Source organism: Myripristis murdjan, chromosome 13 (genome assembly GCF_902150065.1).
Source record: "Myripristis murdjan chromosome 13, fMyrMur1.1, whole genome shotgun sequence".
NCBI classification, from domain to species: Eukaryota; Metazoa; Chordata; class Actinopteri; order Holocentriformes; family Holocentridae; genus Myripristis; species Myripristis murdjan.
This window is the reverse complement of record NC_043992.1, coordinates 8,099,316-8,115,175: the sequence shown is the minus strand read 5'-3', so window position 1 is coordinate 8,115,175 and position 15,860 is coordinate 8,099,316. Positions and strand designations below refer to the sequence as shown.

Genomic DNA, 15,860 nt, shown 5'->3' with positions numbered 1-15,860 from the left:
GACGGAGCTGAGGTGGAAATGCACCTCATGCACCTCACAATATATACCTCAGCACTGCAGCATTGCACTCACACACACACACACACACACACACACACAGATACCCTCTGATAAGCCAAACACACTTTCATCAGCCAGTGCTTTGATCCTGCACAACCCCTGGTACTCACTTTGTGAGCACAGTCAGATCCACTCACCAACCACACTCATAAATTCTTTATAATGGGAATCTGCAGATTTCTGAACACTTCAAGCACTCTAGAGAAAGATGAAGAAAAAGAAGAAGAAGAAGAGGAAGAAAAGGAAAAAGAACAACAATAACCAAAAGAAGCAGAAGATGAAAAGAAAAAAAGCTCAGAAAAGAAGAAATCTTTGTCCTTCTGCAAAATAAACAGCTTCATGTGAGCGATGGCCAGAACTGGTTAGTCTGTGTGTGTCTGCTGTGATGTGTGTCGTGCAGTACAGCGGTGGTTAGAGGCCAGATGCATGCTTATTGGCTGCTTGCTTGGGAACCTGTGGCTGTAACAGTAACTGGGTGTATATCACACCTCCGCAGCTCCCCAGAGGGATGACACACCTGTGGACAAGCTCTGGCATCTTTGAACCGATGTCCCCCTGCCATGTGGGAATGAAGGCTCACTGGGAGAAACCTGACCCTTGCCACTTAAGTCCATCTCCTGCCTGTAAAGGATGCGACGTCTGACTCCATGTCACTTTCAACAACATCACTACACAGATATCTGCTTAACTAACTGCTTGTTTGCTGCTCGACATCAGATTTCCACAACTATATAAGTCTTCTAGTGATGGGCTAGGGTTTTTGGTCACTAGCAACTGAGCTGCATTCAGTAAAGACCCTGTGTGTCTGAGCAGGGACCACACTGCTCAAGCCAAAAGGGTTGAGGCCTAGAAAGTGGCCCCATCACTGTCTCCTCAAACCTTCAGGGATAAACTACCACACCTATCAGGAAAGCTCAGCAGTAAGAGCATTCCTCTACATCTTGCAACATGGAGAATAAAGATGTTTCTCCACACAGAACTGAGTGTCTGACCGCAAGAGAGCGAGTGAAGTGACTCTGATATCGCAGCTTTGAGTGCGACCAGACTCCTTGCGAAAGATCTTCTGGCCAGGAGGTGGTGGCTCCACGTTAAACCTTCCTGGACGTACCCATGGTCAAAGCATTGGGTTTGAATGAACAGGCGGCAAATAACTCAACGCTGTAATACCAGACAATACACCGCGTAGGAGTGACTATATTTTTGTCTCTAATTCTGTCATCTCCTCAGTAGTGTCTAGCTCTATTGGTCACAGTCTCCTCTGTAACCAAGCTCCTGTGTTTCTCCATATGGACCCTTCATACAACACCACCAGGTCTACCAGGTGGAGGTCCAACTCGGATCAGTTTTTATGGAGAAGCGAATTTGTCATTAGTGCCCTCTTCCGGTGTGACATGGGAGTCCTTCAAAGCATTTATTATAGGTTGTTTAATACAACATGCCTCCTTCAAAAAGAAAGCAAACATCACCAAGCACCTTGACTTGGAGAAGAGGACTGCTGTAGCGGAGGGCGTTTTTAAACAAGGCATGTCTCCCTCAAACTCGATAAACCAGAGCAGACTCAAATATGAACTTAATTCCACCTTGACTCAAACGGCTGAATTTTCCCTCTTCAAAGCTTGGCAAAAACACTTTGAAGAAGGTGAGACAGCAGGGAGAGCGCTGGCCAGGTATATTAAGCAGAGAGAGGCGTTGAACACCATGCCAGTGGACATTTAAGGACCTTAATGCAACAGTTTAATTGCCAGAATTACAAGTCAAGCAGCAGGAGATACACTCACTCCCGACTGCCCTCGGTCTGTCCACTCTGCCAGAGGACCAGGTGGATCTGCTAGATTCACCATTTACTAAAGAGGAGGCTGCAGATGTTATTTGAGGTCTCCTGTCCGGCAAGACCGCAGGCCTGAGGCAAATGCTGCGGTGGTCTCCTTTAGATGGAGAGTAAGGCTCTGAATAAGGGTAGTCTACCTCCTAAACTGTCCAGTGCACTTATTTCTCTTATTCTAGAGAAAGACAAGGTTATACTGCAAAAGTTATAGACCAATCAGCTCGGCTGGATCACTGTCGCTTGCCCTGGCAACTGAATACAAATAAGTTTAGGGGACTCTTTTTTTGGTGTTTGACAATAAATGATGACAGGCTAACCTCCAGAGGGAAAAGTATAAAAAGGACAAAAAGTTGCGAACAGCCTGTAGTTTGTGAAACCATCTCCACCTTGCTTTTAAATATTCTAACATAGTATTACGAAAGTTACTTCAGCTCAAACTTATTATTGCTTCAATATCAGTCAGTGTCTGCAAGCGTATGTGTGTGTGAGTGTGTGCGTGTGTGTTCCCTCACCGTTTCTCGGTCCAGCAGCTTGTTGACCTTGATGATGCCGCTCAGTGGATCAATGAAGAACTGGTTGTCTCGGTCTCCGCTGACGATGGAGTAGAGGATTGCTCCGTTCACCTGACTGTCGACATCCTCAGCTGTCAGCTGGGGAAATACAGGTAACAACCACTCTGACTACTGCATATCTATTTGAGACAATAATGTGAATTCTTCAGTTACACACTCTTTGCTCTTTATCAGCTATTAAACTTTACAAAATGCAATAAATTAACAAAATGGAATTAAATGTCCCTCTGAATTGGTTGAAAATGTAAGACAACCTGTTACTGTTATGTAATAAATTGTGGGACAATGTAATGTTATTTATCAGGCTTTATGACATTTTCATGCTGTTTCAAGGTCATGCTTTTTGTTGGGTGATGACGATGCTGTGTGAAATGGCTTGTTATTAGACATGTTTAATTGAAAAGAAAAAATTCTCTGTCGACTTCTCTTGCAAGCTCATCTCATGCTAGAGTCACAGCTTAAACACTGGAATCTGCTGAGTCTGTTCAGCGCCCCTACAGAACTTCCTACAGTCATGTGACTGCACCAGAAGATGTGAAGACTTTTCAACTCAGCATTAAACTAAATGTATGTGCAGCAATGAAGTAATTGATAAAAATAAATCCAGATAGAAAATGTCAAGAAAACTGGTTGATTTTTGTACCACACTGCCTGCAAAGTAGGAAAAATGCAATCAAACATCTTGAAAACTATAGCATACTTGGAAAATGGTCATTAGTAATGTAAAATATACAGTGCATACATTTTGTGTGTATTAAGCATATTAATTGTACACCAACATTTTCCAGTAAGACCTACTTGGACTACAGACTCTCCGATGGCAGCATCTTCCGACACTACGGCGGTGTAGAGGTCACGACTGAACATGGGCGCGTTGTCGTTAACGTCCGTCAGGTTGATGTTAACCGTCGTAACAGCGCTTAGCGGTGGCATCCCACCATCACGGGCCTCCACCGTCAGGAAATAGTCTCTACACATCTCATAGTCCAGAGGCTTGGAAACCAAGATGGCACCTGAGGGAGGCGATCAGCAAGAGGAACTGATAATATGCAGCCGAAAAAATTTATATCAAAATCACATTTATATAAAGATGCACTGTGATGCAATAAAACGAAATGATTACTTGTCAGCATGCAAAGGGCCAAACATCAGTTACTGGATTGGAATACTTATTAGTTTTACCCCACCCTACTTTTTACTTTCACATGTCAGATCATTTAGCAGTAGACAGCAGTAGGTGGCGGATCGATGATATTCATGATGTGAGTGTGTGAAGGCAAGGTGATAAATCTAGATGGATGTGTGGCCTAAGGGTCAATACTTTGAATCCTCGGGATGGCTAGAAAATGTGAGTGGGAAAAATAAATGACTATAACATGAAACATCATCAGGTTTCCTTGGATAAATAAAGGTTAAAAATTGATTAACACAAAGAGCGAAGATGTGGTGGTTGATACTCACCAGTCAATGGATGGATGTGGAACTTCCCATGCTCATTGCCTGATCGGATGCTGTAGGTTATCTCAGCGTTAGTTCCTATATCCTTGCTGGCAGCGTAAACTCTGAGCACCTCAGTGCCCAGTCCTACGTTCTCCGGCACAGTCGCCAGTTGATCGCGGCGTTCAAACACCGGTGGGTTGTCGTTTATGTCCAGAACAGTGATGGTGACGTTGACCAGTGAGGACAGGGGTCGTGGTGAACCCTGGTCGGAGGCACGCACTGTGATCTGATAGAACGGCTGGATCTCTCGATCAAGGACACGCTCCAGGACCACAATGCCAGAGGACTTGTCAATGGAGAAGAAACCCCCAGAAGAGTCCACTAGGGAGTAAACCACCTTACGGCCTGGCCCAGCTGAAGAGATAGCAGAGACGGAGCATTAGTATTGAGTCAGTATGAGGTGCAGGGGGTGGTGATGTGGTATAAAGAGAGACAGAGTCGGTGTAGGCAGGTGGTCGCGGTGGATGGCAGGTGTAGGAGCCACAGGACCATCATGCATGAGGCCTGAGTTCGATCCACAAAATGGCAAGTTCGGTTGGGGTAACACCTTTCATGCATGACTGAGACAGTATCCAGTTTCCGTTTTTATGTCAAAACCTAACCTTTCCCTAACCTTAACCAGGTGTTTTTTATGCTTAAACCTAACCTTTTCCAAACCTTAACCAAGAAGTTTTTATGCTTAAACCTAACCTTTCCCTAACCTTAACCAAGTAGTTTTGTTGCCTAACACTAACCTTTCCCTCATCTTAACCAAGTGGTTGCCTGAACATAACCATGTGACACTGAGATGTGCTAAATGTGAGAAAGCCTGGTGAACCTCATAGTGATGCCATAGAGTGCCTTTGGCGTCGGTATCAGATGCAGAAGGGGTGTGACCCAGCGTTGGTATGTAACGGCCTGTGAATGACACTGCATTGTCACAGTAGGATTTTTTAAAGTGAACACATTAATCCTCTTGTGATTGTTTGCCCCTTGGTCACTGACTGGAGGTGTGCTGGAGTGTCAGGAGTGCTGGGACAGTGTCAGTGTCCCAGGAGTGCTGGAACACTGTAACGTAGTTAGATTAGGTTAGTTAATCTTTCTGTCTGCCTGTCTGCCTTCCTGTCTGTACTGCTGTGACTCTGATGGAGAGTGATCAGTGTAGAGGCAGAGAGGCGTGGTCACCTTCATCAGGGTCTATGGCCTGGATACGGGTCAGCAGGGCCTTGGTCGCCGTGTCTTCGTAGACGCTGGCAGTGTACTGTGGTAGGGTGAAAATGGGTGGGTTGTCGTTCACATCTGTCACTCTCAGCTGCACTTCAGCTCGGCACCACCGCCCACCACCATCCGTTGCCTGGGCAATCAGCCGGTAGGTGGGTGTTTTTTCCCGATCTAGAGCCACCATTGTCTTTATTTGACCTAAAGAGGTTGAGAACAACACAGAACATACAGAGATAAATCAAATCAGGAGCATCTCAAGTGTTTAGTACTGTAGCATCCCAGCCAGAGGGTTGTGGGTTTGATTCCTGGTCCTTTCTGTTTGTTTGTATATTCTCCCCATGTTCTCTATTCTCTAGTACTATATCACTTAAAATAGCAGTAGTAGTAGATGACAAGAGGAAATTCCTCATCTCATCTTGGATTTCAAATCCAGAAATAAAAAAAACAAGACAATATACTTTCCTAAACTGACAAGTGTGGTTTCCATGGAGATGACAGTTTGTGCCACAGATGTTTTCAGATTTTTCATTTGAACATAAAAGCTTCAGTGTCGTCCTACGCTGTTCTTATGTCTTTTAAACTATGAATCAGCCTTTAGTCCAGTGACGGATCATAGTGTCCCAGTGCTAGCTAGGACAGGCTCTAACCTCCCCCACACCTCCCACCTACCCTGAAAAAAATAAGTACAGAGAGAAGATTAACCAATAATGTCAAACAAAATGTGCAGCACCAAGAGGAAACAATAATAATAACAGCATCAGACCAATACAGCAGGGAAATTAAATTAGGGCCAGGTCAGAAATAAATAAAATACTGTAGATGACGATGGATATGGACGATGGAGTATTACACAACAGATGTTTCTGTTCAAGCAATCTTATTGGCCGTGGGTTAACATCATGGGGACTGCATCATTTTGGTATTTCTCCACTCCATCAGCTACCAAACAGCTGATTATCACTAGCAGGTTATTCTGCATTGTCCATGTGGCTGACAATGGATCTTTCCAAATATAACTTTTCATCTGCAATACGAGTCTGAGAAAAACAAAAACAATGCAAATGTTACTGTTCATAAGGTCACCAATCACATGGCACTACATGACTGCCACATCGGATAAAATGAACCAATTAGAGAAAGAAGAAATGAGGCGGCTACCACAGGACGGATGGTATGAGCCCTCAACTGCTTTGACTGTTGGTTAGAAAGATGTAACATTGCTTGCAGGCTGTAAACAGTCTGCCCCTCAGACTGGTTCATGTTGCAAAACAACAGGTTTTAGTTTAGGGAGCTATACCTCTTGGCAGAGCATTAAAAACAGTAATCACAGCTTTGTGTCTGTATTTTATTTGCGATAAAAAACAACGCTGTTGCTACAACATCATGCATTCATTCATTTTCCAAGCCACTAACCCTAATTAGGGTCGTGTGTTGCTGGAGCCTATCCCAGCGCTAAAAAAGCAATATAACACACGGCTCATGTTCCAATTCCCACTAATCATGTCAAGTCAAGTGATCAAACCCCAATGGTCTAAATCTTTGTGACTCTACTAAAAGAGTTACAACTGGATTCAGCCCCAGCCTGAGTCAAAAGGTTAGTCCACTGTTGTTGGCTTTGTTGCTGCTGAAGTGATACTAGTGCATGTTCAAAGCTGCAGCATGTCCATACCGCTGTCCAGCTCCATGCTGAAGTCTTGAGATCCAAGGCCATGCAAGGTGTACTGGATCCAGGCATTGATGCCCACATCAGCATCTGTGGCTCCCACTCTCAGCACCACGCTGTTGACTGGGATGTCCTCTGGGATCGAGGCGGTGTACACTGCCTGTATAAGCAAAACACACACACACACACACACAGTCAGAAGGATGTAACACACCAATACACTCTGTAACACGCTGCAGTGAATAAAATCATAAACCACTGACACGTGGCTACATTCATAAATGCATAGAGAGTTCCCTTATTAACTCCGTTGCCCCCACTGATCTATAATACACTGCGGCTGGATAACATAATAGTAGACTGCTCACTAAGGTCACCAGACGTGGGCCAGCCGCTGTATTGGTATACCCAAACAAAACAGAGGATGTGCAGTGTACGCTTGAACAGTAGCAGGTTAACAGCTTAATGGATGCACAAATGCATAAGCTGGGTCTCAGAGGGTGGACTGTGAACACATCCATACGTAGGAAATGGCACAGGTAGTTTTATTTCTCACCTGGTCACAGACAGGGCTGTTATCATTGGTGTCAGTCACCGTCACTTCCACTGTTGCCTGGGTAACAAAGAGCCCGTCGCTAGCAGTTACATTCAGGATGTAGAGGTCACGATCCTCCCTGTCCAGCGGCCCTTTCACGTACATCTTCCATTCACCCTGAACCAGACCCAGAGCGAACACACCGCAGAGGTTCCCACCTGGCCGAGAGACATGGAGACAGCAGAGGGAGAGAGAGAGAGAGAGAGAGAGAGAGAGAGAGAGAGAGAGAGAGAGAGAGAGAGAGAGAGGGTCAGCAGGGAAGACAGGTATGACACATCTACTGTAGGAAACAGTGGGCAAACACGTGATCATAAATACTAAAATCATAATTTATGCATTTAATTCTGCAGACAGAAAACACAAATGGGCCTTCCACTGGAGAAAAAGACAACTAATGAAGACACCTGCACACACACACATACACACACACACACACACACACAATTATTCTGTTTCCTGCTAAAAAATGTTTGGATCAATCGGCACCCTTTGAGGGACTACAGGTGTGGTTCGTTTGATTGGACCGTAGCTAATGATTGACAGACGGTTGATCCAATCACCCTTTACATACTGGTGTTGCTGCCAGCCCTTTTTCAAACATTTTGAATCTGACGGTGCCCAGACTGTGAAACGGAAACAAAATCACAGTATAGCTATGCCAGGGCTACCAAAATTTACAAGCAAGTCAATTTCTTTACTCACTACTTCCACTGAAGCAATTGTCTGATTAAAACTCAACGATTACAGCAATTACCACGAGCATCTGCTTTATGTGCACAGTACAGGGCAATTAACAGCTCAGCAATCGATAAAGGTCACAGTAAAATACAGCCTGATAATTTATGAGAGCACTGGGCCGCTTCTGACCCATTTAACTGGACTGTCGAGCCACGGCCACACAGACCTCCACTGACGCTTCAAGATAAATGGCTGGAAGTAGAACCCATGTGTATGTACACACAGGAATGAACAAAATAACAGAGGCAACACAAGAAAACAGGAAGCAATTAAGTTTGAAGTAACTGAGCACACTAACAAAAGCAGCTACGCATGGATGATATATTTTGTGTTAAGTTAGATGCTAATTATCAGTATGTGTCAGCTTAAAGATCTCACTACCACTTCCATATGCAAAGTTTGTTTCCCAAGATAGTTGGTAAATATCCACAACACTGCAGACTCAAGAGAATTAAACCAACAGCCCTGTGACTGTCAGCTACATCAGCACAATCCAGGACTCGATAACATAATCCAGAGGTTCTAAGATATTCCTCAATAATCCACACTGCTGGCTTCATGAACAACAGGAAAAATGATTCTTGAGGAAAGGTTCTTTATCCTTGCAAACACACTTCGTGATGCAGTGTGACAGCAGGACTAGGAGGCCTGAAGACGGCTGGCCTGCTTCTTAGTAAATACTTGAAATTGACATACCATTAGCTGTACACTCCACTTTATCAGCACCACCTGTCCAGTCTGATGCAGTTCAGGTCAACAGCTCTGCCATAAATTCTACCTTTTAACAAAGTTTATAATGTTCGGTTTGTGCTGACATTGTGCAGAATGTGTCAAATTGATTCTGTGTTTATTACTGAGGTTGTAGTTTGCAGAGGTCTTGTACTGGACTACATTATATTGTGAGGTGTTTCTAATTTTTTGTCCTCCCTATTTATATACATGAGGGGGGACAGAATAGTGGAAACAGCTCTCAATAAAATGCACTTCAGTCCAACAGCAGCACTAACTACGAGCTCAATACCAAACATAGAAGTGAATGAACACCTCTGTTACTGTGACAACAAGAAAAGCTGAGCATTATAGGCAGCAGGAAAGGCAACTTGATGGCACAAACAGCTGGATTGGATTGAATGAGATAGTACAGGCGGACCTAATGAAGTGGCCACTGAGTGTGTTTGTCTATTTGATTACATATTTGTCCACCTGTAACATGTAGTATATACTATATGCCCATAATACATAGTGCAATGTGTGTCCACCTCCTTCCATCTGTCTGTCTATATGTGTATGAGACTAAGAGAAAGGCTGAGGGAAGAGGAGATTAGAGGAAGAGAGAGTAAAGTGAGCTTGAGGCAGGCTCCCTGAGCATCGCTATTCCACACTTACACTCTTTCACCGGGACACTGACAACACTCACATGCACACCAGAAATCAGATTATTGTGAGCAACTGGCAGGTAATGCCGTTACATATGCTACCTGACTGTAATTACTCAAAAGCCCCGTGTACATGCACTGCCCCAATAATCAGGTTTCCTGCCCACGCCCGACTTTCCCTGACAGTTACAGCCGGCCAGCCTCTTGTGGGGATTTTTCTGACAGGGGCGGCCAGTGTGTTTTTCTATTTCCTTATATTTACAGCAGACGTAACTATGATGTAAAGCTATTAAGCATTTTTCCATTAATGTAGAGCAGTGTATTTTTACTCTCCTGGGCCGTTGTACAGTGTGTGTACTGAGTTTATCATGTTAGTTTCCATATCCGCTCTCCCCTTGCACATGCACACACCTTAACAGCAGTTTGGAAATGAGCTCAAGGGTATACCTGCCCCAATAATCAGGTTTCTCCAGGAGAGATCCAGCTGCCTAAAGCCGACTGCTCTTAAATCTCTTACCCCGATTACAGCAAGTGGCTGTCTTGTTTACACAGCATTTGAGAACTCAAAGAATGGCCTGTGCTAAGCGAATAACCAGATTACTACAGTGCATGTAAACACAGTAAATGACACAAAAAAGCAAGTGCAGTGTTTTTAGCGTGTACGTGTCTGTCAGACTGCAACACGTCAGAGCTTATCATCATGTTTCAGCATCCTCTATCTGCCAAGAAGGAAGCTGTGACTAATAACAGGCATATGAGTACTAATGAATGTGTACTGGGTGAAAATTAAATGTTCAGTTTCTGCTGCATATGATCTGCTTATCATTTGGGCAAATCTGCCAGAAGTACGGACTGGTGATTGCCATTCACTAGTGCCTCGATTCAGAGAGCTAATTACACTGAATTCAATGGAATACAGAAAATTTTCCAGCTGAGCTCTGCAGAAATCTCACTCTCTTAAGGGCAATATCCATAATATGATCAAATACTATCCAGCCATTCTAAAGTGCAGCAAATCTTAATGAAAGCTGCCACTTGGGTAATAACTGGCTGGAGTAGTGACTTGTCCAGAGAATACCCACTTCAGCAGAAGTAATAGTGGTAGCAGTGATTTATTTTGTTCCTTCTTTTCCATTCTACAAAATGAATGAATTAACAAATAAATAAGTAATAGGCCGTCAAAAGCAACAACAGAAATAATCACTATTTCAGGGACTGAAAAGGTATAGGTTGAAGCCTTAGTTTATTATACCTTCCCTTCTTACTTTAAACAATCTGATAGGCAACCTTGTCACTGTTTAGGCAATACAAAACAATATTAATATGCACACTGGCTATTAATACTGGCTCTCTAATTCAAAAAGCTCTGTAGACAGTCAAGAAGCAATTTTTTTTTTTTTTTTTTGCTTTGTACAGTATTTGTGCAATTTGGAAGCCAACCAGATCTCTTGAGTTAATAAATGGTGTGTTGGCTGGTTTGCAAACTGCTTTCACACATCACACTGGCATTCTTGCTACCTTCAACCTTGTGAACAGATGTTTTACTTTTGGCTTTTGGTTTAGTTTACGTGTTCAATTCTAAGAATAATAATAAGAATGATTTTTTTTTTTTGACAAGGTAAAATGCAGGAGATTTCAGACTGCAGGAAGTCAAAGCTGTGGCAGATACGTTCCACGTGGCAGATACGTTAACATTCACCCGCCAGAACCGCAGCATAACACGTTCCACAAACACTAAATCATTTAGTGGCTACTATGCAGTTTTGTTTACAGCTAACTTTCATGTTATCTCCACTATTAAATATTCATGTGCACACACAGACGCTAACAGATCATAGACAAGCCTTTGAGAGTGGCAGGATGTTCGTGCCTGGAGTCATATCCCAAATTCCCTGATTTCCATCAAGGTGTGAAAACCCTGTTTGACTTAAACAGCAGTGATGATATCTTGGATACAATGCGGCTTTGGCATAAAGATTACACCCGGAGAATGCTGAGCATATACAAAATACAAACAGGCAATAATACCGCAGAAATTAAGCTCCTGTTTGCAAATTCAAATCAAATCAAGAGTCTCGTCTTCTATCGTGCAGCATCTGTACTGTAACTGATAAGGCCGAGCTTATCTTCACAGGAGAGGGGAATAATTCTGTCTGCCTTAGGTTGCTGCCTATACGCTTATACTGAGTAACATCTCTCTGTCACCGAGAGCTGAGAAAGGTCATGTCTGCGTTTCAGTTCAGACACAGTTCATTCGCACAGTTTTACTCACACCCTTCTTTAATCTAGGCTTTCTATTTTTCTCCCCGCAGTGTAGCAGCAGCTCATTCCTCTCTTCTCTTCTCCTCTGCTGCCACCCATAAGGTGAAGTCACTCACATCTTTCTTTCACAATATTCGCTCCATCTGTCTGTGTGATACTCATTACTATGCTGTTCTGAAAAGGATTTCCCTCCCGTTAAAAGTCCTTCATTAGCTCTGTCTCCTGTTGGCATGGTGGTCCTCTGCCTTGGTCTCTCAGGGCATCCCAACTTCATTATTACCTTCTGACTTGTGAATTAGCGGTGAAAAAATCAGCAACGTCAGTCCTTTGATCACCATCCCTATTATTAACGCTATCCAGCTTCTATCACACTCTATTTTCTCTCCTTTTTTTGCCAGTGATATTTTCATCTTTATGTTCCTTGAGCCTTGGTTTCTCTTTTTTCCCCAGAGAGAGGTATGTAAGAAATCAAATCAGACGTTAAACTCCCAAAGGGTTTGCCTGGATTAACCATAAATCTGTTAAAATACTGTGTCTTTTTGAGACTAGTGTCAAGCTTACCTTATGAAACACATTCCCTACAGAAGAGGTGAGAGATAAAATTGAGGACTTAAAATGCTCAAGGTGGCATCCTTTCATACATGAATTACTAAATCATAAAGTAATGTTTTTAACGTCTGTTTTCACCTTAAAGCATGTGAAAAATCATGCCAATATTTTTTTACGGTGTTCACTGTCCACTGCAGTGAACACCATGCATCAAAGGTATAAGAACTGGAACTCTATATCGGTGTGATGGGTCTACAAGTTTTTTTTAAAACATTTAATAAGTGCAAATTGTATAGATACACTCAACATTAAATAACTTCAATAGATAGCCCATTTGAAAAACACGAGAGAAAACATGATATTTTAAATCACTGCAGTGAGTGTAATTACACTGTAATGTACTATGTGGGTGTGTGTTTAGGGGAGGGGGTTGCTGTTTAATAAAAGTATTCATGCGTAATTTATAACATACTTTTAAATAAAACATGCTAAATAAGGGGGAGTGCATGATATATGCCCAGTTAAAACTATAAAGCTGCCAACTGGGTCAGCTGTGGCCGAGTGAAAATGAAAAGGTACAGTCTTTTGGAAAAGGATGGCAGTGCCTCTAGATTGGATGAGGAAGGTGACTGATAGACCTGTGAGACCCCGCTGGCCCTGAGTTTTCTATGCTGAGTGGCAGTTCCTGTAAAAATGAAATAATTTCAGTGACTTCAGCGAACTGAACCTTCCATGAGACCAAGGATTTGGAATCAGAAAAAAGAAAGTTGCATTATCCTGAAATGCAAATCAGCATCTTCAAACTGGCATCCAGCAACCAAGAACAGAAAATCAGATTAATGGGTAAAAAACCTCAACAAACCTCCCACCCAGTGCTTCCCCACTCAAAGAGAGTTACCCTCATCTACATCTGGGACCACCAGGGAAAAAAAACAAAAGCAAAAACAGGAGAAACGAAAGAAACTCTCAGCTCCTTGACACACGGTAGAGAAGAGTTTGATCACAACAAATGTCATGATAAAGTCTGCAGGGTGCAAGTTTAGACTCTCCTCATTTATGTCTTGAAAAGTTGCTTGGTGATGAACATGGAGCTTGACGGCACATACTACAGCTAAATCACGATGTAATTGGCAATGGAATATCATCATAATGCTTGCAGAAGCACAAAGATGATTTTCAAGTTTGGCTTTGATGAAGAGTCAATAATGGTTAATATACTGTTCATTTTCACAGCTACAGTTACACAATTTGTGTAATAGCCAGTACCCTGCCATAGCTGCAGCCCACACTTTTCAATAGTTTGCTCCGCCCCTTATTGCTACGTGAGAAGCAGCAAGCCAGCATGTCCAAATGAAGCACAGCTATAACCAACTGTGATCCTGTGAATCAGTGAGTGGGTTTCATCTTCAGCTCATCGAGGTACCTTGCATCTAAAAATAATACATTCATAAGAAAATGAAACAAACAATCACAGCCAAACAAAGCAGGATGACATTTGCCGTTTTCATGTTTAAAGGTTTTTCTGCATGTATATATATATCCCAACAATTAACTACTGTTTTGACCTTTGGCAAGATTTAATTCTGTGGGCAAATGTCAAGCGGTGATGAATAGTGATATTTTGTTGTGAAAGAAAAAAGCTTATCTGGCACAGCTGGTATCAGCACTGTTAAAATCATTATCATGGTGTGTTGCTTGCTGCTCAGTGAGGCCTGGGATGCTGCCATGCATATACACAATCTCTGGAAGCCCCCATAGAAAATTTATGAATTATATATTGAATAAGGCCTTTAATTTAGTGTTATGATTTCCCTTCTCATGTTTATTCATGAGTGTTTTCACTGTTTGGAGATGAGCCAGGCAGCATACTGTTTGTGTAACAACTATCTTGAATAAATGAGCAAATATCCAGACAGCTACATACAGTGGCTTTCAGGGAGCAATGATGGAACAAAGTGCAAACAGACAGACAAGCAATGATACAACTACAGGCGCATCCAGAGATACTCACCAGTTATGTGGTAACTGACTTGTCGATTGACAGCAGAGCTGTCATCATCTCTGGTGTTCAGTACAGCCACCACCTCCCCTGGTGGGTCACTTTCCCGAACCGAACCACGGTAGCGCTCCTCCAGAAACCTGGGTGGATGGTCATTGATGTCTGACACCACCACTATCACTGTAGTGGTACTGGAAAGAGCTAGGGTCTCCCCCAGGTCAAATGCCACCACTGTGAATGTGTAGGAAGGATTCGTCTCATGATCCAGTTCCTTGAGTGTGGAGATCCAGCCAGTGTTACTGTCAATACTAAATGTGCTGTCCAATCGGTCTAATTCCTCCTCTAGCTGGGTTGATACCCCAAGACTATATGTCACCTGGCCATTTGCCCCTGAGTCTTGGTCCACTGCTTGGACTTGGATGATTCTGGTTCCGATGGGCATTCCCTCCATGACTGTAGCCTCATAAGAGTTGGACTCAAACACTGGTTTGTTGTCATTCAGATCCAATACTTTCAATTCAACATCAACAGTGGTCACTGAGTCCAACTTAGCTTGTTGAGCAGTAGCAGTAACTTTGAAATGGTAGGCTTTGATGACCTCATGATCTAAGGGTTTTTCAAGCTTGATGACACCTGTATCCTTTTCCACCATCAATACCCCATCTTGGTTGTTTTCTCCAGTCTCACCATTAACAAGAGCAAAGGTAACTGACAGTGCAGTGTGTCCTGGAGGACTATTGACACGCACTGTCCCAATGGCTGCACCTATGGGGATATCCTCCGGCACACTAAATGAGTACTGGGGTTGGCTGAAGGAAGGGATAAAGGCATCTGGAGCCAGAACATGAATGTACACAGATACCAGAGAATGCCTGACTGGAATTCCTCCATCCACAGCCTTCACAAAAAATGATAACACAGAGTTCCTCAGGTGGCTGAAGCTGCCTTTAGTCACCATCCAGCCGTTGTCAGGATCTATCTCCAAAATGTCCACCACAGGAACATGTGCCTCACTATAAAGGGAATACGTCACTTTGGCATTGGCACCGTCATCAGGATCATATGCCTGGATCTGGGTTACTAAAAAACCTTTGGCAACATCAGATTTGACCGAAGCTCGGTATTCGGTTGCACGGAAACGAGGTACATTGTCATTATCGTCCAACAGAGTAATATGTACTGAACAGTAAGACACACGTCCACCTGAGTCTTGAGCAGCCACTGTCAGAAGCATGTCCTTATTGGCTGGATCCTCTCGATCAAGCTTTTCTGTGGTGGTGATCTGACCGTTTCCATCAATGCTAAACTGGTCCTTGCCCATATCATTAACAAAGGAATAAGTGATGTGGCCAAAAACTCCAGGGTCTGCATCAGTTGCTTTCACCTGGAAATAATAGACAAACGTTCTTAGACAAATGTAGCATTTAAAAAGCAGACAGCAGCACTGTACAATCATGACAGCTATTATTGATGTTGTTGGTAAGAAATTATTACAAGAAAATATGAATTCATTCATTCTTT

At 43.0% G+C, this 15,860-nt stretch overlaps 1 protein-coding gene across 2 annotated transcripts in view; it reads right to left on the bottom strand.

The window, feature by feature from the left end:
• The window catches only part of fat3a (FAT atypical cadherin 3a), a 143,306-nt gene that overhangs the window by 29,584 nt on the left and 97,862 nt on the right, over positions 1-15,860 (bottom strand). For both annotated transcript variants that reach the window (XM_030066257.1, XM_030066256.1), the window contains exons 10-16: positions 14,352-15,723; positions 7,377-7,573; positions 6,827-6,980; positions 5,122-5,355; positions 3,919-4,311; positions 3,256-3,470; positions 2,398-2,535 (exon numbers count right to left, since the gene is read on the bottom strand). In XM_030066257.1, coding sequence (XP_029922117.1) covers positions 2,398-2,535; positions 3,256-3,470; positions 3,919-4,311; positions 5,122-5,355; positions 6,827-6,980; positions 7,377-7,573; positions 14,352-15,723 — 2,703 coding nt within the window. The remainder of the gene's footprint in view (positions 1-2,397; positions 2,536-3,255; positions 3,471-3,918; positions 4,312-5,121; positions 5,356-6,826; positions 6,981-7,376; positions 7,574-14,351; positions 15,724-15,860) is intronic.